The 21,267-nt window shown below is 46.6% G+C and overlaps 1 protein-coding gene across 1 annotated transcript; it reads right to left on the reverse strand.

Moving 5' to 3' along the window:
- Window positions 1–50: 50 nt before the first annotated feature.
- llgl1 (LLGL scribble cell polarity complex component 1) lies at window positions 51–20,830 on the reverse strand. The gene is made up of 24 exons (XM_057014020.1): window positions 20,472–20,830; window positions 18,493–18,590; window positions 11,574–11,655; window positions 11,335–11,495; window positions 11,045–11,191; window positions 9,465–9,627; window positions 9,213–9,345; window positions 8,287–8,341; window positions 7,950–8,104; window positions 7,653–7,873; window positions 7,150–7,217; window positions 6,530–6,704; window positions 5,342–5,446; window positions 4,966–5,258; window positions 4,696–4,846; window positions 4,472–4,610; window positions 4,079–4,392; window positions 3,805–3,996; window positions 3,628–3,700; window positions 3,437–3,542; window positions 2,984–3,042; window positions 2,174–2,309; window positions 2,014–2,096; window positions 51–1,491 (listed from the first exon to the last, which is right to left on the reverse strand). The coding sequence occupies exons 1-23, from the start codon at window positions 20,550–20,552 to the stop codon at window positions 2,018–2,020; spliced, it is 3,186 nt and encodes a 1,061-aa protein (XP_056870000.1). The 5' UTR covers window positions 20,553–20,830; the 3' UTR covers window positions 51–1,491; window positions 2,014–2,017.
- Window positions 20,831–21,267: the final 437 nt, after the last annotated feature.

The following is a 21,267-nucleotide window of genomic DNA, read 5'->3' on the forward strand; positions in this document are numbered from 1 at the left end:
ACAACTCCAGAGCTTATTGCTCAATAACAAAATCGATATTTGGGGAGTCATCCACGTAAGGAATCGTTTTTATTAACAGGATTTAGATTTTATAGTAAGCAGACGAGTCAAAAGGTTATTTACTACAGACAGTTGAGATGATGAAGAGTAAATCATTTTATTAACATTCACAATTTTCATCATCCAAAGAACTAAATGATCTGATTAAGAGTCTACACACAACACAAAACGATGTGGTAAAAACAAAATCGCATCTGCCGTTAAAAACAAAAAGGTAAATCGTGCCAGCGTAGCAAGAAAGAGTTAATTCCGTGTCAACCAGAGCACCAAAAAAAAACACTTAAAAAAAATGGTATTATCATGACCTCTACTGGCTGAGCTACATGACATAAGACTGACATCCCTTTTATACTTTTATTCTTCCAACCTTGGCTTGTTCTTATAAACCTGTCCCCTATAAACCCTAATAATAGATATTTAGAGAGTTTTGTTTGTTTTTACACAGTAAAACATTTTAATAAAAAGTGTTAAAAACACCGGCGATCAAAGCCATCTCATCCCTATTTCCCATCGTGACAGTACATGAGCAATCTGGCCGACTTTGCTTTCCTTACCACACGTCCCTGAGTCCCATCAGAAGGATTCTTTCATTGTCAGATGATTTAAACATCAACCCATGATCACCTTAATATCCCTCCCCTTATTCAGTTCATTGAGCCTCATTTTATTTAGAAGAGAAAGAGCGGAATAAATCTGTATGATCATGATTAAATGAACTCAATGAGAGAATCGTGCCATTGCACCTCCAGGTCACGTCGCAGTATTCACATATAAAGGCATCTCAAAAGTGTCAAAAATAGAATTTGCTCTAGATCTAAATACACTGTTCCACCTTCACCCCTTCTGGTCCCCTCACACCTGCCAAAATAAGACCTTTGTGACCTAAACCCCCGTCAGTACCTTCCTTCATAAGTGTCTTCGGGTCTGGGCGCTCGTGTGCACCCATGCACGGCCACGTGCCCGTGGGCGCTCCTCTCGTCCTCTCTGATGAGCAACGTGCAGAAGAATCCAGCTCCATGGCGAATGAGCTACAGACAGGATTCCGCCGCAAAACTGTGGACAGAAATACAAAAACAGGGGCAAGTCTGCAGCAGCTCTCTCCTGAGGGTATCCATGGAATCGCCGGAGGAGGAGATGGGGCTGCTGGATCCAGTTTCTAGATGGGTGGGGGTCACAGTGAGACCCCTGCGGACGCCACCTTGTGCACGGTGGGAGACGACGTCAGGTTAGTTACGGGTGTAGATGAGGAGCCGGAGCCAGAGTCTCTGCTGCTGGGTCGTTTTAGACTTTCTTCCTAGTTTGTGCCAGGCTGACTGTGAGAGTGCAGGGTGCTGATGATGGGGGGGGGGGGGCTGCACAGTGGGCTGATGGGAGATGTTCGTGGTCCAGCACTCAAATCCATCCAGACCACCTGAGCCCCTCACTGTAATACTGTGAGGATGTTGGGAAGGCGTGAGGAGGGGGGGGGGCAAAAAAACATAAATGTCACAACTTCAGAGAAAAACTGAAGTGGAAAAAGTGCTTTAAACTAGATCTGAACGGTAAAACAGGACAACATAAATCACCAGGAAAGGGAGCAGATTAAAAGGTGTCACAGATTTAGAAAGTAACAACCAGTCAAACCCGTTAACCGTCCAGTATAGGAATGTCCCCACTGACGGTGCCGTCACGCAGCTTTGATGATCTTTATTCTTGAGCATAAATGTTGTGGCATAAAGAAACAGATCAATGTAATAAATCCATAAAGAGCAGGGTTTGAAGAGGGAGAACAGTGTCGCAGGAATGCAGCTACTGCTGAAGAAGTCTTTGATGTTTTCACGCTCTGGACCCGCTCCATTAGAAACAGGTGTGTGTATGTGTGTGTGTGTGTGTGTGTGTGCTGTGTTTGTGTTCTTTCAGCCAAGAATGTGCAGCGCAGCACCTGAACCGTGTTTGTGTGTTTACGTCTCTCACCTGTTCAGTTAATGAGGATCCCGGGGGGGTGTCCTTCCTCCTCTTTAATGTTCTTCAGGTTGTTCTCCACCTCGTCCACGGTCCTGAAGACCGCACCACGTGTTAATTATAGGTTAATTATACTTTATTGTTCAAAGGCTGCGCGGGAATAAAGGCCTACGTTAGGAAATCCCTGACGTCCTCCATCGTCAGGTCTCCAGTGGAGTCCAGGGTGAGATCAGCACAACTGAGGGGGGAGTCCAGCGGGGCGTCCACAGTTGGAGAGGACAGGGCGTGGGGAGCCTCCTCAGATTGCCCTGCAGAGGCAGAGTCCCAACGTCTGTTTAACTTCTGAAGGATTGACAGCCTGTGGAATCTAATTAGCTTCCAGTCTTTTCCCCTCAAGATCAAAGGGAGGATGAAACCCAAGCAAAGACTTTATCACACCCATCGATGACTCGCTTAGATGATTCAATGAATCCATCTTCCACATGTTTGCTCCCCCCCACCACCACCACACTGTTTAAATATGGGTTCTGTAAATGGGCTACTTGCCAACTTTATGGAGCATTTTACTAACTTTAGGTTCCACAGCGCAACTGTTTTGGGGTTCCAATTTTTCCGTATCCATAACAGGCAAAAATAACAACTCGTGTTACATCAAACAAGCTGCTGTTTAATCTGAATCTGTGTTTGGGAGTGGAAATGTTCTCATTCTGCATTTTCAAAGGTTTTGAAAGAAGAGAAAAAGTTCACCAAACGCTAATTTGGTCTCCACAACAAACATTGTGACAGGGAACAAGGTGCTGGAGAGGAGAGTCAACTGGGGCGTACTGAATGGTTGCCGTGGAGACCAGAGGGGGACCCTGACAAGGCCTGTTCACAGTTTAAGAGGTTCGGAGAGAAAAGAGTGTGAAGACGCGGAACAAAAGGCAGGGGGAGAGTGTGTGTGTGTGTGTGTGTGTGTGTGTGTGTGTGTGTGTGCACATACCCTCAGCCTGGCCCATCTGGTTCTTGTGGGTTCCGTTGGCCTGCAGAGTCGTACCGTCGCTGAAGGAGACACGAGAGCACAGCGTTTGTTTTGGCCACGGATGGAATTTAGAGTAAAACTATCACAGCATTTCTTTGCCTCCACGTTGTAAATGCCCCCGAGAGCCTGGAGCTGGTGGGAGGGCATTACGAACGGTGGGTTTAGTGGTTTCCAGGACCACCTACAGGCCTGGAAAATACTGCACGGCAACGAGGAGGAGCCACAGTGGAGCGTTTACTCCACTGTTACCGAAGAACGGACGCATTTGACACATTTTACATTTGAATTAACATGCAACTGACACAATATTAGTTTAATCGAACAACTTCTTCTGCTCCATATCTTCACTGTATTCACACAGGTGATATTTGTTGAGGAAAATTGAAGGGAAATGCAATAAAGGCAATGTGTTACCTGGCCTCCAACAGCCGGTCCAGCTGAACGGAGCACAGCGGCGCCGTGAGGACTTTGGCGGACAGGGAGAACCTCTCGTACTCAGAGGGAGAAATCAGGTAAAACCCTGTGTGCACAGAGCAAAACTCTGAATGCTCCATCTGGACGTGGCCGGAACATTAGAAATATTCAGTGTGGACACGTTTCCTCACCCTGCCCGTTTTTAGTGAAGACGCAGGACGCGATGCCGCTGATATCTTCTTTGCGGATGCAGCTGTAGCGCACCTATGGGTGCAGAGGGAACAGGTGGAAGGTGTCAAGGAAATCCGTCCTTCTGGGCTAATGGGAGCACAATTTTAAAAGCCCTGGGAAATTCATTCAAAACCCGCCTGTGGTCGAAGGCCAGGCACATTAAAGAGGTGGAGGTCCCCCAGGTTGGTCAGACAGACCAGTGTGTGTTCACTGTAGTCTTCCTGAGCTGTGGAGCAGAACAAAACCACGGCCACCTTCCTCACCCGACACCCTTCGTGCGCTGTGAGCTTGAATTTAGTCTTGGCGCTCACTTTGGGAAGAGAGAACACCTACGGGGAGATCTTACCAGTTAAAGGCATTTTCTTTACCCAGGTTGGGACTTTAACCGCCATCACAAGAAGTCCTCCTGACCTTCAATTGTTCCTCTGAAGCGATGAGGACAGAGTGAGCGTTGGTCATATCTGGGGCGATGGCGAGGTCCTGAGACGCTTCGTACGGATCGGGCAAAGGCTTCCCCCGACCGTCCAGCACGCAGATCGACACTACGGGGGCCCTGTGCATCAGCTGGATCTCCTTACCCAGCAGCGCCTCCACGCAGGCGCTGCCATCGCCTGCTCCCCCGCGCTCAGAAGCCCGCCCAGAACCCACGCCGGGCACCTCCAGCGCGTAGGCGTACACGCTGCCCGAGTTGGTGCCTGCCCATAACGTGGGCCCGTGGTGAGTACCTGGAGGTGCGACGAGCGTTATTGTTAGCAAAGGGGAACAAAGCGGCTGAAGCAGAAGAGACGCGACGGGGGGGCACACCGTCACGCAGAAAGGTGTCGGCGAAGCAGAGACATCGGACGACGCCGGACAGGGAATCGTCTGCCGAGCGAGGCTCGATCCTTCGCTGTACCGGAGCCACGTCCTCCTGTTCCGCTAAGGCAGCATTGGCCTCTTGGACCTGAGCACCGAACCACAAGACAGACACAAGCACAATTCAGACATGCAAGAGTATTTAGATCGTATGCGTAAAATACCTCACTCACCTTGCTGGTGGGTGTCGTAATGGTGCGCTTCTTCCCCGAAACCCTGCTTTTACGGATGCGTCTGAAGCTCTGCCTTAAGGACTTTTTCAAAGACTTGACTCTGGACAGAGGACCCTCCATTGCCAGGGAGTCATTAGGGTGCAGCGTACACCTAATGAGAGCACAACAACATGATGTATCTGTTTTGTTGAACCTAATAAATTCAATAAAATCCAATACATTCCACTTTGATTTGTACACATGCACAAAAAATGAGCTCAAGTTAACAACCTGGCCAAAACAGCGTTTCGTTTATGGTAGTCAAACAGGCCAAATCCGTGACTCGTCCCGAAGGAGATCAGGTTCCACTCGGCGTGCAAGGCGACGGCTGTAACCGATGCCGGGGGCAGGCACTGCACCAGCGCCTGTGGCTGGAAGCCTGGAGGAAACGGGGCGGGCTTCAGGCGGGGCTCCAGTCTGTCATGGCCCTTCCAGGTGAAGCCCTCCCGGTCCTGCAGCAGGTCGACCACCGACACCTCCACAGAGTGGTCGGAGCGCTCCTCATTCAAACCCAGAACTATCACCTGGACGCATTTAAGAACTTGTTTTCATGTCAGGGCATGAGGAAAACCTGACACAAAGGGCTTGAGGGCGTGAACACCTTTACCTGTCCGGCGGTCCCAGCTACCACTAGCTTGTTGCTGTATTTGCAAAGGCTGATCTTCTGGATGCCCAGTCTGGGATCATCGCTGTATGGATCAAAACAGCCCACCTATGCAGAAACACACACAAAGTGGTGTTACGCTGGAAAACAAACATTAAAACACATCACTGTACGTGTTTCTTCTAAAGGTTTGTGATTTAATTGGGGAGACCACTGTTAAATTGTGCTTATGTGAGCATCTCTTTCGCTAGTTTGTGGTTGAAACCAGGACAGTAGCGCTTTCTCCCTTCAGTAAAACATGTGCATTAATCTGTCACACACACAGTAGGTATTTAATTAGAAAGCCTTATCACGTGGGACTTGTGTCTTGGCAAAACAAGATGGTAAATTCACATACATGCAGTGAGAAAGTGGGCTGATGGGTCTGGTTTTCATTAGTGAGGGGAAAAAAAGGGAAAGGCTCTTCATCCCACTTCATCATGAGGGCCACATTCCTAAAAGTGCAGCTCTGTTGCCACCGGAGATGTGAGAGTAGGTGAGGGAAGTATGCGAACGGCAGAGACGGGAAGAAAACCAGCAAAAGGCAGCTGTAATCACATTTGATATCATTTGTCTTTGCCCAACTACAGTATGTGTTATCCATAATTCAACTAAGTTCCTCATTGTCATCCAGCCCAGTTCAATATCCTTCCAAGGCTTTTGCTTTGTGACTCATCTTCCTGTCAGCGATTTACAAGAGCCTGACAGACTCCCTTGATGCTAAAGCACTTCATTTAAAATGTAATTCTTTGCAGAAAACAGGCCTGTAAATCAGAATCATACTGTGGGTCCTTCAGGGTCAAGCAGGAACAGAGGGGTGTGCCCGTCTCAAAACACGATACTTGAAAATAACCAGATGAGAAAATTAGGCCACAGATGTACCGTTAAAGGACCGACTGGCTGACTCTAGATTGTTTTTATTCCCACAGCTGGTAAAATACGATCATGGGCCTCCTCTCCACGGGGGCAGAGAGGCACAGCATTCAATCCGATTCTATTCCTATCGGCATTGTGGATCAAACACGTCCAGAAGGACGTTGACAGCGCAGCGACTTGGCTGCCGTCCTCTGCCAACAGCTGCAGGCAGCCCATTTTGGTTCAAACGTAGCCAAAGGTGATTATACACATATTTTCCTCTTGCTCAGAACTCGCCTTTCTGAACGGAGGCCACTCCTCTTCCTGCTGCATGTCAGGATCGTCACTTGGGTCGGGGGGGTCGTCGCAGGGGTCACAGTCGGTATGGAATACATTAGCTGTGCTGAGTTTGTAGATAGGAGTAAGGGCAACACCCGATGCATCCCAGAAACGCACGGTGCCGTCCTCGTGTCTGCAAATTAAAAAATAAATAAAATAAAGACGACACAGAAATCCATGATAATCGAAGCATTTCTGCCCAAGAATTCATGAAGCCATCCCATACAAAACAATATCCAAATAACTTCCCTGTTTGTTATAGCCAATAATCACTTTGTTTCATATCATATTTAAATACTTCATATAACTGTTACTTGTTAACTCCCACGATCCCTTTATTGCTGTCAGATATGAAGGAATTTCAGGACACCAGCAGAACCAGGGTGATGATTTCCACCTGGTTCTAATCGGAAATGAAAATCAAAAAAACATCTTCGATTGGCTTTTAGGCATCCGACTCTTGCTAGAGAGCGGCAGATGTTTGCCATATTTGTGGAATGAAAACTAGATCCACCTGCACTGAGGTCACAGTCTGTGTGTTCCTGTACTAGGGATGTGTGTTGTGAGCGTGCACGTACCCTGTCAAGAGGAGCTCGTGCTGTTTGGAGGGAGGCGCCAGGTTTTTCCCTCCACATATGGGCCAAGTCTGCACAAACCAAGAGGGCGAAATGTTATTCAGTAAAGGGAGAGATTTTAATCATTTTTTTTATCCATTAATCAATCAAATGAACAGTCTGCATCTGGGGGACACACTGACGGTCGCTCTAGAAACTTGTTTGAGCTGCCATCCTGTTGGTAGTTTACTGCATCAGCGTGACTCATTGGAAATAAAATATTTCACAGGATTGTGAAGTCAATCATGTCAGAGACAAATCTGGTTATGACACTACATTTAAGCAGTCGGGGTGTTGGCTCTAATCCATTTAGGGTTCTGTGATTTAGCTAATCACACCACATATCTTAGATTTCCTGTGACTGAGTAAAAGAAGAATCCTTGGCACAACTGTGCACAATCTCAAGAGTTTTTGTATCCAGAGAGCAGCCCGCCTGTGCAGTAGCATCCTCCATGTGTGCTCCTCACCCTGTGTGTTTGCTGGTGACCCTGTTGGGCCTTGCCAGCATTCACCAGTCTCTCCCAGAGTTTGGGAGGGACACTGGAGATGTGGAAGGAGCAGGTAATGGCCGAGGAGTGAAGAGGGGCAAGGTAGGGGGTGGGCAGAGTGGGCCACCCGGGGGTCTGGAGGTCGATCACAACAAGCTCCTCTTCCAATAACACCACCAACGCAGACGCCTCATCAAACTCTGAAGAAGACAGGAGAAAAGGGAATGAAATTCATTCCACAGTAAGAAATCCATAAGCTTGCATCAAGCTTCTCACCTTTCTCCTGCTCTATGTTGTGAACAGTGAAGAAGTCGATGACCCGAGATGTGAAGTCGAGAGTGACGTGGGTCTTGTCCTGCTGCACTGTTAGACAGTGGCGGTCACCGTAACTGGCTCTTGGCATCCCTCCGCTATATAACAACACAGGAGAACTGGAACAAAACACAGAGCTCTTATTCACGTTGGTTCCCAGTGTTTCTGCAGCTCTATAGCTTAAATATATTAACATAATGAACTGGAAAAGACAAACACTGATGAGAGATGTGATGAAATCAGACAGAAGTTTTATTGTCACTGGGACTCAAACATTCCGTAGGAAAGTTAACCCACTCACCCCGTCTGTGTGGTCCGCCACAGAATCTTATTGATGGCCTTACAGGGAAATGGACCTGTGATAAATAACCACAAAACATCAGGGGCTGTGGTCAGACTAAAGCCATTAAAAGCCTCCAGAAAGCTTTTGTGCCAAGGGAGGCAAAAGAAGGAGAAAACATGATTATGAGACTTAAAGCTTTGGCTCCATTAGCTGTAATCTACACCATTTAACTCATTCTCACAGTAATAACAGGTCGATTTCATGGATAATTTATGCTGCTTTTCCACTTTTGGGCCACTTGTTCAACTTGCCTCAAAGCTATTTGTGTTTGCATAATGAGGTTGCACTTTAGTTTCAAAAGTGACAACTGGATGTTGCAATTGTACAAGAAGCTGGTTCGACTTCTAAGCGTGTGTCCTCATAATAGAAGGACTGGGATCTTCATGCTTGCAGCTGTCCGCCACCATGATGAGAAAGGTTTTTGGACAAAAGCCAGTACACTAAGATGAGGGATGACGGCAACAGACATGGGTGCAAAGGTGAAGCACGTGTTGACATTAAGCTAAGTTAACATTAACATAGTCCAATTTAACAAACACCAGAGACAGGCGGACACACAGAAAGGGCAAATAACAGGTGGAGGCAGAGAGAAACAGCCAAAGGCTGAAAGAAATGGAATGATTACTTAACCCTAATAATTTATGATCCCTTTGACAAAAGAAATGTGGTCACATGTGGTGCAGACCAGATCAGGATTTTGAAAGCAGGTCTTAGGACACAGATGACGAGGACATAGTCTCAACGGCACCAAACATTTTTGACCGAATCAGCAAAAACAAAGCAAATAAATCTATAAATCTGACTTTATCAGTCGTCCTGGTGCGCTGAGCGAGCATTAGCTAGAGAAAAACTTTGATACAGACGTGCGTGTTTGCATTTCTCACCATATGGGATGGTTGTAGATGGCTGGGCACTACAGCCGTTTCCACTGGTAACCGTCCATACACAGTAGCCTCCGTCATTATGGGAACTCACAAACAGGTTTCCAGAGCGTTCCCACACCAGACTCTCCAGCTGCTACACAGAGACAGACAGAAAGAGTGAAAGAAGAGTAGCTTGTAGACAGGCTTTATTAAAAAAAAAACTTTTGTAATATTAAAATATTTTGGCACAACAAACAATATAAAATGGCTTGCCTGCTTGCCCAGGAAGAGCTGCTCAGCTTGGCGAGTGCTCGGAGCCCACAGGATCACCAGGCCGCGGCTATAGCCGATCAGAATTTTCCCTGGCTGCTGCGGGTGTTCCTGAATAGATTCCACTGGCCCCAGGGATTTCCCACATCTGTAATCATCTGGCAGGCTAGCAGAACAGAAATCATCGTCTTTTTAGCCAACATCTGCAGCACATTTTCAAACTAACATGCCATAAGTTACATGTCTCCATATAAAAAGGTGTGAATTTAGGAGGCAAAGGAATCTGCCTTTTAACAGACCACAAAAGCAGGATGATCTTGAATATAATCTTCAACATTAGATTTGACCACTAGTTCTTGGGGATCTCACAAATCTCCCTTACTATAAGTTTCCTAAAGGTGCAAATAGATCTGAAAATATAGCTAAGATATCTAAAATACAGACTGCAACTTAGACACCAGAACAAACTAAAATAATATTCTTCAGCCTGTATTTGGCCTGCGGTGAAATCAGCATCACCCCTGACTACAACAATCCTCTAAGGGAGCAGAGGAATCTCTAGGAATGTAGAGCAGGACACACCCTGGAGATGTTAGAGGATTCCCTAATTGTGGAAAGGGGTGAAGACGGGAAATGAGGACTAGAAGGAGAGAATACAGAAAAGACTTATACAGTGGGAGGAGAAGGCTCCCTGCTACTGATGGTGCAGCAAAAGATTAGTGATAAACAGAAAGTCTGCCATACACACACACACACACACAATTCTGACTGCGTTGGTAGCAGTTACTGAGGAAGATCCTCTCCGGAAGCACAGGGGGCAGAAACATTCCCAACAAAGCATTCCATTGTGTCTGTCATGAGTATTTTTAGGGAATCCAGCATCCTGCTACAGAGTCCTGATGATGAGCCTGTGTGTGTGTGTGTGTGTGGTGTGTGTGTGTGTGTGTGTGTGTGCGTGTGCGTGAGATTCATCTGAAATGCCTCCCCAACCGGAACTCTGTGTTTTGGCAGCCGATACAAAGCATCAGTGTCTAAAAACTTCCATCCTTTGCACACATACCGTACACACAAACCTTATCAGGGTGCTTGCTAGGCCACAGTACTGCACACTTCCTTAAACAAGCCTAGTTAATAAAGGGCTTTGGTTATCAAAGAGGGAATAAAGAAGCAGCACATTGGTGGCTCTGTAATACTGCAGGCAGGGAGGCTGTATTAAAAAATATAAAATACCTGTGCAACACCCCACCCAGTTGTTGTATACAATTTATCCACACAGGCACTACTAAACTGTTTAAAATCTAAATAAAATAAGAAAGGCGGTAAAAAAGGTTGTTTCATAAAAGTTGCATTTGCTGTACTTTTCACACAAAACTCTTTCAATTTTCTCATTCATAAACCATCTTCATTCATGTCAATGATGTCTCTTTGTGCCTTTGATCGTCTTTAATGGGATTGGAGCCGGGAGTGGACCAAACTCAAGTGTTTAATGCCATCAAGAGCTGACATTGAAGACCCAATTATGGTCAGAGTTGTAAGCATCAAGTTAAGTACAGTTTATGCAGTCATTTCCAGGAGGGTCTCACCTCTGCACGACCTGATCCTGGAGGAGTGTGTCGCCATCTTTCAGAGAGAGAAGAGGCAATTCTAGAAAATACACTCCGCCTCCCTCTGTTCCAATGCAGAGCAGGTCACATGATCTCAGTAAGTGGAGGACAGTCACCCGCGTGGCACTGAGAGGGCAAACAAAGTGTGATTACAGCAATATCATCACTAATTCCAACCTGCCAGAACAAAGAATAGAAGGATAAGAAGGTTTACTGATGTCGGCGAGTCTGAGTAAAGTAGAAGACATGTTCAAAGAGCCCTGCTTTACCTGCAGCTCTCAATGCCCGGCCTTCCAGGGAGGGTGTAGCTGCTCACTTCCTGCAGACAGACTCCACTGTCTCGCTTTTCACCTCCCACCTCTCGGGGGGCGCCTGCTACCAGCTCCCACAGATGAATCGTGTTGTCATCCAGTAGTGACAGCAAGCGGCCCTTTCCAGCATCGCACAGGATGACCACATCAGCTTGGTTCTCCGCCATTTTTTAAACATCAGCCAACGTGGAGCTTACCTGTCCAGGCAGGAAGTGGATCTGTGTGACAGCAGTGGTGTCTTTGTGCAGGCCTGTAAACTCCACTCCAGGCACCCCATAGCTGCAGGAGTCCAGTTAAGGAAACTCACAACACAGGGGATTTAACCACCAATGTTCATCAAAGAAACATAGATTCCATGGTCCCCTTACTCTCCCACATGAATGTTTCACATATGAGCACACACTGGTGTTGATGTGTCCGTTGAGATTCAAATACAACATAAAAGGCCGCTATTGGGACACAAACTGAACAGAGATCAGGACACACTAAAAAGAAGCCAGACTGAAATGATCTCAGAGCAGTTTTGCTTTCACGAAACTCCTGGGTCGCACAGAACACAAGATGACTTAAACTGGTTGTTCTGGGCTGTAAAAGCTGAAGAAAAAGACAGATGAGCTGTAAAAGTAGAGCAGAAATTAGTGCATCCCAGCAAAGCTCAGAGCTCACAGCAATTACCAACACCAGATGACGCAGATAGCCAAAACCACCACTCTGTGTGTGTGTGTGTGTGTGTGTGTGTGTGTGTGTGTGTGTGTGTGTGTGTGTGTGTGTGTGTAATCACCAGCAATCTTAACAGAGTTCTGCCTTTGTTAGTCCAGTAAATGAGGCTGAGCTGATAAAATAAAAGCCACCGCCGAGAACTGCGACGCCTCAGACACCAGTAGGTTATACTGGTCCAAACTATAAATTAGCATAAACACAAGCTGGCAGCTACAAAAACCGGCACACACGAGACAGTTAAGCAGACTGGTTACGTAAGCTAGTTGGAATGTGGAATAAAAATGCTGAAATTTACGGGAGAGTGTGTGTGTGTGTGTGTGTGTGTGTGGTGTGTGTGTGTGTGTGTGTGTGTGTGTGTGTGTGTGGTGTGTGTGTGTGTGTGTGTGTGTGTGTGTTAGACTCTCTGTATGTCTGTCACAAGCTGTTTTATATCATATGGGTTTATTTGGGCTGAATAGAGATAAATCCTCTAAGTAGACGCATTAAATATCCTCCCATTTGCGCATCAAATCATATGAAAAACGACTTTCAAATGTGCATCTTTACCTCTGTTACTTCCTCTATATAACCACTCTCAACTCCTGTTTTTTTCCCTCCAAGAAAGCAGCAGGAGACCAATTTCTCCACTTTCCACTGTTTTTCACAGCCTTGTTTATTGGCTCTGACCACCTTTCCCCATCTGCTGAACCCGCCCGTCTTCGTTGAGGAGATCCTATGGACCCGATACCAAGCATTCTTCAGCCCAGTCGTTTCTTGGCTCTGTTCCCTCCTGTGGTTCTTGGCAAAGCTCCTCAGCGTTCTTCTTTGATTCCCAAGCTCAGATAACCATACCTGCCCTCTTCTTCCTCCAACCCCTTCTGTCTCATTTCCATCTATAAATCCCCAAACATGCCACGCTGGGTTTTATACTCGCCTTCTTTCAGGGGTGTCACTTCCAGACTCTGGGCTGAATTCGCCACAGTATTGGAGGTGTGAGGTGAACATTGGCTCAGGGTTCATGAACCAACAGTTCAGACAAACAGAGAGGCAAGAGAGGAAAGTAACTGCACACGGCAAAAGGAATAGAAGGAAATTTGGAAATCGTTTCCAAAAATAAGCTGTAAAAATTAGGGCAGCACAGGTTTATGCGCCAAACTCATTTTGGCAGCCGCGACGCCTTTGCTTTCCAGTTTCTCTCCATCTTAAGACACAACCCGTCCAACTTTTCACGGCGAAGAACTCATTTCATGCTTATAAGTGGTTTGCGTGCGCCCCAGGTAAGAAATAATGACCTCATCTTAATCGCCGTGACTCCACACCGCATCACCCACAAATCTGAGATGCCTGAGCAGAATAAGCTGCCGGGGCATGGGGAGAAAAACAACCACGCATGTTAGCGACCATGTCAGAGGCTTTACACTTGACTGGTATGCAGACCCCCTACCCTAACCCTCCCCTCTCCAGTTTCAAACCTCGTCATACCTTCAAATGCAGTTAACTGAAAAACAACTGTTGCAGGATGGAGGCCTTGACTGCATCCCACTGAAAACTGATGCTGGGCACCGCACCCAAACGCTTCCTGGTCGTGCTGACTTCAAAGGACAGCTGGTGGAGGGATTCCCAAAGCTGACGTCACCAGTGGGGAGACAGCTGTAGACCAGTCTCTATTGTAGTAACCTCATTAGAGGAGTGTGGTGGAGGGGCACTGGATTACAATACAGTAGATGTCACATTTTAGCTTTCAACAAAGCTGCTGTGCTAACCAGCATTAGAGGAAAGCTAAAATAAAATAATACATGTGACAGATTGTCGCAATTAAAAATAAAACTGTTAAAGACACTGGTAAGATTCTATTGCAAGAAGGAATGTTGAATCAGCAAGTAGATCACATTTTCCAAATGTTCCCGTCTACTGCTGTAACGTGATTTCGAGCGTTACACAGGTTGCAGAGAGCTTAACGGGGCTCGGAAACTTCAAACAGCCTGTTGAATGCTGACTGTGTCTAAATGTGCTCATCAAGGGAGGGAAACCAATCATCAGCCCCATTATTGTGCATGGAGCAGCACATAGAATGCATTGCTCAAAGGGAATTTTGAATACAGACAATGGAGGCCTGCACAGACTTATAATCATTGACTCGCTATCTTCTTCTCTCCCTCTCCCACACACACACACACACACTCACACACACACACACACAATTGCCTGGTGATGCAGAGAGACAGCGTTAGCAGGGATAAAGCGATTTCACGGTCTGAATACAGACAAACAGAAGGTATTGTCCTCCATGCGGACACACAGGCAACAGCCCGCACACCCTCGGACACACACTAATGCAACAGAGGATATGCACAGACAGGAAGGAGGGGTGACCAGATTCGAGGGGGGAGATGTAGCAGTTAACCACAGATGCAGAAAGGACTTGTTTTTAAAAAGAAAACTTTCTGAGTGAAACAAATTGGTTTTGGCTGCGTCGCTTTTTCGTTCCCTGAACATGCGCTGCATCACACCCATAGGCTGCTGGGCCTCCGACCTCTGGCAGAAGGCAGTGGAGAGCAAGACAAGCCAAACAACTCCACCCACCCGCTAGAAAAACAATTCCGTCTCATTTGCATCCTCTAAACCAACGAGATTCACCTCCCACCTCTTCCCCGCTCCATCAGGGTGCGCACACTCCACAGACACACTTAACATAACAGCGATCAAACCAGCGACAGCGCCCACAAAGTTGGGCTTTCCACCGGTTTGTATGTGTAGTCGCCCTTCCTCTGACCACACGCTCACTTGTCCCGGCGCTTGACTTCTGTGTTCAAATCTGTTTCTGTGATCCAGATTACAGTTCATTTAAAGTCAATAAAAGCACTTTAACAATTGAGTAGTTGCTCACGCATTGTTCCCACTTGGTACCAACACAGTGAGTCTCTTCATCAAACGTAACTGAGGGGTGAGAGGGGGGGGTGCACAGAACGGGACAGATTAACGGGGGTTGAATGAGCCAAAGATAACAGATGAAACATGTTTCAGACAAAAGTTACAGTTTGGGGAACAAGCGATAAAAACTCAAAAAGTGTGATGAAACTACAGCTGAAGACAATTTGATGTTCCATTTATGACCGTGAGACAACTGAGAGAACAGAATGTGTGCTTGATGAAGAGGTAACGGTGGGAGGATTGTTCAAGGTTGATTCGAAATGTACCTCAAACGGATCGATCCATTCCACACAAAAAGAAAAAGAGCATATCGTGTCTGTCCCCAGTCCTGGCAGCTGAGAGTAAAGCTGACTTGTTAAGAGAGAATCTGGCAATAAAACAGCCAGTAAAGTAGTGGTGAGACAGCTAAAAGGAACTCTTCTCCCACAAACAGGCAACGGGAGAAATGACTCTTTTTAACCACAAACTCCAAAACAATGTGGATTTCATGGATGCATAAACAATTGGAAATTTCTCCACATTTTGCAATCAGGGTGCAGATGTCATGGCAGTGCAGAGAAGAGAAAAAACAACCATCTGTTGTTTTGGGTTTAAATATTGCACGTCATCCACAATGACTAAGCAAAGTGCAGGACAGGCTTAAGTGCAATGTCACGTCAGCAAACAAGGTGGGTCACCTGGTCAGAGCTGATGTGGCCTGGCATGACAAAGACGCCAGATCTGCCCTGTGTCAATATTAGCTCGTCCCTCGGTTGCAGCATCATTGATATCCAAACTTCAGGTTGAGTGTGATTCAGCACGTACGTTGGTTTGATCCCCACAGGAGACTCCCCAACAGGTGCCTCACACGCGCTGCTTCCTGACATTTGCGCCCGTTTCTGGTGCATTTTTTAAACCAACGAGCTGCAGACTTTTAATTCTCTCCTGTCTGCGAGCACATCTCATCCTGAGCAACTGTGCTGGTTGTCTTGGAAACCCATTCAAAAGCTTCCTTTATTGAGACAGGGCTCTGCAACAAGGCTCTTACTCACACCATCTGCAAACACACACACATGCAGGGAGGGTTAACCCAGGGCAGGCCAACATGCATTCTTGGACAGGAGACAGACTCCTCAAGAATTACCCCACCACCCCCACACATGAACTCTCTCAACATACACAGAAAGAAAATCCCACACAGCACATTGTCCCCTTCCCTCTCTGAGCCCCAATCTGCGGTTGATTGAGAAACTCTAAGGGCGTAATACGACTCTCCCTTTATAAACACGGAGCGAGAAAGAAAGAGAGGGGAAGGAGAAATGGGACAGATCAAGTGAGAAACACGAGCAATAGTTTGCAGAAGGACAAAGAAATCTAAACAGAGGTTTAAACAATGTGGAAATGCCATCAACAAATTTGGCAATTTTCCTGTCAAACGCCGAGTAAATCAACTCTGATTACTTAGCCTAATGCTCTTTCTTTTTCAAAAGATTGGCTAATACCACGCTGGGCTACGTTCCATTAAATGCATTAGTTGAAAAGATCAGAATCAGACAAAACCTGATTTTTTTTTATTTTTCTGCTGTGTTTGTTGTCCTTGATCCCCAAGATGGACGACGCTGCTGTGACGTGCATGAATCAGTAACGTCTCCTGACTTCATCAGCAGAAACCAGGAGTTTGCCCAAGGAATGTATCCATCAGAATCTGACACACGTATTCATCAGTCTAAATACTACACTGCTTCGTTGCCTGAACTCTTGTTATATCAACGCGTGTCCTGCTTTCCAATGAAATTCCAACAACAACAGCTGGAATCAGGTTAAACAGCAGGAAAAACTAGCCCGAGTTTTTGCTATCGGCCACCTCGCTAAAAGCAGGTATGGCCCAGCAGAGTGATTTTCCTCTACTTTTCCATTTCTTTCACACACCCTTATCCTTGACGCCTTGCTTTATCTTCATTCCCCCCCCTCCCTCCGTTTCTCCTTCCATCCAGCCGGCTCACTCTGAGGTGCAAGTGCCTGGCACCGCCAGTCGCTCTCCCCGAGAGCTGCAGCTCAAAGACTCGATTCTCCAGTCTGATGCATCAGCGCGGGGCCGCGGCCGGCCTCCCATCGCGCGCTGATAAATGTGCACGTACAGACGAAGCAGCCATAAACAGTCATTACCGACACAGGCTCAGACTCAGACACGGGACTGTTTACTTTTCTGAGTCCTACTTCTGCTTCTGCTGCCAATTCCAATCATGCAAAAGCAGCATTGCTGCAAAGGCAGGCGAGCATCTGACGCTTAAAAACAGGCTCATTTTCCAAAAACGACCAGCAACAACAGCAAGTTATATCAGGGCAGTGAAGAATCTTCGCCGTATCGTGACAGGAGAGACGGGACTGTGCATTAACATGTCAGTGTCACACAAAAAGGCAAAAGCCGCTGAGCTGCCGGGAGCTTTGACACAACTGATGCTCAAACCCAAATTATGGTTTTGCTGTGAAGAGGCCAGCTTTCATTTCCAGCACAGCTTTGTTCAGCCAGAGTCATCTCGCTCTGCAATAGTTTTGTCTCAGGCTGCCTGTAACCTGCAAGCTTTAAAAGGATCATATGGTAAGTCCAGTGAAAGAATAAGACCTGTTTTATCGGTGTGATCGGTGACGCACACTGTAGAATGTAGAGTCCCACTGGAAGGCCTTTTAATCTAGAGTCTAGATTAAAACCGCTTCCAGTGGGACTCTCACAGAGGGTCAAAGCTCAGAAATATCAGGGGCATCGAGCAGATATTGGTTCACTCAGGATCCAAAAATCAGTCAACGAATATTGATGCATGTGACAGCGGCTTTAATAATTCCCTTTAAAACTTCTAACAAAGGCCAAAAAAAGAATAGAAATCAGACCGATGTGTGCAAAGTTGACTCGCACACGCAGCATCACCTTTCTCTAAAGCACTACTGTCAGGTTGTTCACTCCTTCGCTCTGTGGTGCAGATGCTGCAACTTCAAGAGACGGCTGAAACAGCAGCGTGCCGTGCTCGCCGAGCAACGTTATACAGACAGTTTTGCTGCGGATACATCTGATGGCGATTTCCCTGACGTCCGTGGAGTGCAGCATCATCACGAGAGAAAGAAAACCACCAGTAAGAACTATACGCCTGGCATAAATTGCTCTAAACGCATACATCAGCAGGAGCCTTGTTATTAAATGACGGCCGTTTTAAGAAGCGGCAGCACCTGGCCGAGAAACGAACCCTCGTAATGAAGAACAAAACCTTTCAAAGAGAATAGAACAGACGTGCAAAAGGCTCAGCTCCCAATAGAGCAAGACAACAATGCAGCTGCAGAGCTGATGTACAGAGCAACAAAAGCACCACACCAAAAGGTCTTACAAAACAGGAAGTGAAGACTTTCTGCTCTTGCAGCTGCTGCACACATTGAACTGGTGGATTTTAACACTTACTTGTCTTTGAGGTTTTGGGGGACCCGTGCAAGAACGCGGTGATGATTTTGAAAAAAGGATACACTTTGATGGCTCCCGACTTTGTCCCGATGGCCATAAGTTGCAGTTTGGGGTCAAAGGCCAAAGCACTGGGCTGGTGAGGGAATCCATGCTCCACCGTCTGGGACAATGAGCGAGACAGACAGAAAGATTAACAGACAACACCAGAAAAGGATTCACCCCAGCTCTGATAAGTCCGCTCATTTCCTTAAAGCTCTGCTCCGCGTGTAAATCCATCCAGAGCTTTTAGGGAGCAGAAGAGAAGGACCTCTTTAATGACGCTAGAGGAATATTCTTAGAAAACTATCAGCAGCAGCAGAATTTAAGGCTTTAATAAATGGAATTAAAGTCTCTCTGTCTGTATCAGGAGACGGTGAGACAGCTGGGAAAATATTTAAATCTACAGAGGAAAAAAAGACCCGGTAGACGACGACTTTAAAGGCTCCGTCTGTATGCATGTGTGTGTGTGTGAGGGGGGTTAAAGGTTTGTCAACTATCTAATCAAGGAGTCCTGAAAGACATTTGCAGTGAGACCACCTCAGCAGCAGCCGGTGTCACACCTTCAACAAGGCCTCGCGATTTCGCAACAAAATGCTTTGTTGACCTTGATCGTGGTGCACGAGTGCTTCAACGTGCGCAAGACACGTTCAAAAGTGCTACTGCCAGTAGCGCTTATACACACCCGTCACATTTCTGTAGCACGGTTTCAGTCAAAGACTCAATTTTTACAATACAAAGACTTTTCCACATACAACGCTTAAAAGATTTCCCACCTTTATGGGATATTTGTAAATTACGTCTGGGTTCTGGCAATGTCTAGAACAAGACTTGAAGGAATCCATGAGTCCTTTCATCCCCAAACCTATACCTGCATTAACACTTAAACATTTTGCTCAGGGAGGGTTTTTCCCCCTTTAGAGTCAAAAATATTCCATTTCATTTGAGTCATACATACAAAACCAAACTAGCACAGCTAAGAGGGAATCACACTTAACTTACTGCTGTTCCGATTGTTAACCTAAACAACCGATTGATAACCTATTGTTTGGATGTGTGGGGGGTTGATTACAGATCATTCAAACCAAAGTCAGGCCTTTTTTTCCCATGTCAATTCCCTGAACAGCCCTCGCCATCTTGTTTTGTTGGCATCTACCAACCAGCGCTGCTACCGCTGTCACTCATTTCTTTCTGCTATGACATGAAACTGAAATGACCCTATAATAAAACACGGCGCAGAATGCATGCATGTATAAACAACAGTAAAAAAATAAATAAAGATTTCAACAAGGTTTCTTTTGCCAGGTTCAAGTATTTATAAGACCCCAGTTAACCTGTATGGTTATCAACTACGGCCTGGTAGTTTCTCCATTTTGAAACAGACGCGGGGCTTAAATGAGCCAAAAATCAGCTCTTGGTCCTCTTTTATGACCGGTGGCCCCCCTGGACTGGTTCAAGGCCATGGGGGAGCTCAATCTAGATCCCTATAAATACCATCAGTCAAGTGTGTCAACAAGATGGTCATCCAATAATCCCAAATTCTGAGGATTACCACCCAACATGCTTCATATCAACGGAAGTCCAAGAGGATTTGAGTCCTGACAAGTATCACCATCGTGGCAGGCATTTATTGATCGACATTAAACTAAATATTGGTCGCAATCAGTGGCTTCATCTGTTGCTGGCGCCTAATACCAGCACCCACGGGTCTGCACAAGCACCTTTCTTCTTTCTTTTTTTTTGGGGGGGGGGGGGGTGCCTGCGTGGTTCCTCTTAAACGGGGGGGCTCATTTCTGTGAGAACCAATTAATATACTGTGAAATCGCTCATCAGCAAAGCGGTGAAACTGGGTGCTGCAGCAGTTAGTTTAGCTGGAAGCAGGCGGAGGAAAAGCAGAACATCACCGCGCTAATTACCACAGAGTGTTCTAATTAAAGCAGCCCCGTTAATGAGATAGTTTGGAGAAGAAGAAGAAGAGTCCGCTCGCTGCGTTCCGTTACTTTACCTTGTTGAAGGCAAATAGCTCCTGTTTAATCTTCTCTCTCTGCGGGTCTGTACCCTGCCGACGAAATCGAAACTTCATCATTTTGAAGCCGGTAAGGGGAGGCAGCACTGGCGGTGGACGGAGAGGGAAACGCGGCGGTAACAAGCCGGGATCCCCGGCAACAGGAGAGGCGGAGCGGCGTAGTCGGACGATGCTAAACTAGCTAGCCGTCGAGCCCATGTAGGCGGAGAGGGGTCTGCGACGCTGTTGCTGCCTCAGTGGGTTATGCTTCGGCTCTCCTCTCCCCCTCTGGTGCTGTTTAGGTCGTGGTGGGGCCGACCACAGCCCCCCTCCTCTTCCCGGTTCACACGAACCCCATTTGTTGGTAACCAATGAGGGCGAAGGAAACTGCGAGGACTCGCTCGGAAACGCCCACACAGCCGAGCGCTCTTGTGGGTGTCGTTTGATTTGTAGCGAAGGACCCCCCGGCGGCACGCCCTCCACAGCCTCCAGGTTAAATCCACACTCACAAGATGACTCGACAGACGGCGAATGCTTCGGAGTAAATCAAACCAACCTATAGTTAACCCCCAAAAAATAATAATAAAGAGGGCAGGCGAAATTATCTTGTTTGCTGACGAGTGAAAAAATCGCCAGTGACATTCCTACAATTATACTTTAATTAGTTTGTTGTTTTGCCAACTTTTTTTATTTGATGAAGGAAGAAAATTGCAAAATTTTCCACAGGCCAAAGTCAAAATCTCGAGCTCGGTTGTTTTACAAAGATTTACAGAGAATCAATTCTGTTGTTTTTTAT

Source organism: Takifugu flavidus, chromosome 18 (genome assembly GCF_003711565.1).
Source record: "Takifugu flavidus isolate HTHZ2018 chromosome 18, ASM371156v2, whole genome shotgun sequence".
Lineage (NCBI taxonomy): Eukaryota > Metazoa > Chordata > Actinopteri > Tetraodontiformes > Tetraodontidae > Takifugu > Takifugu flavidus.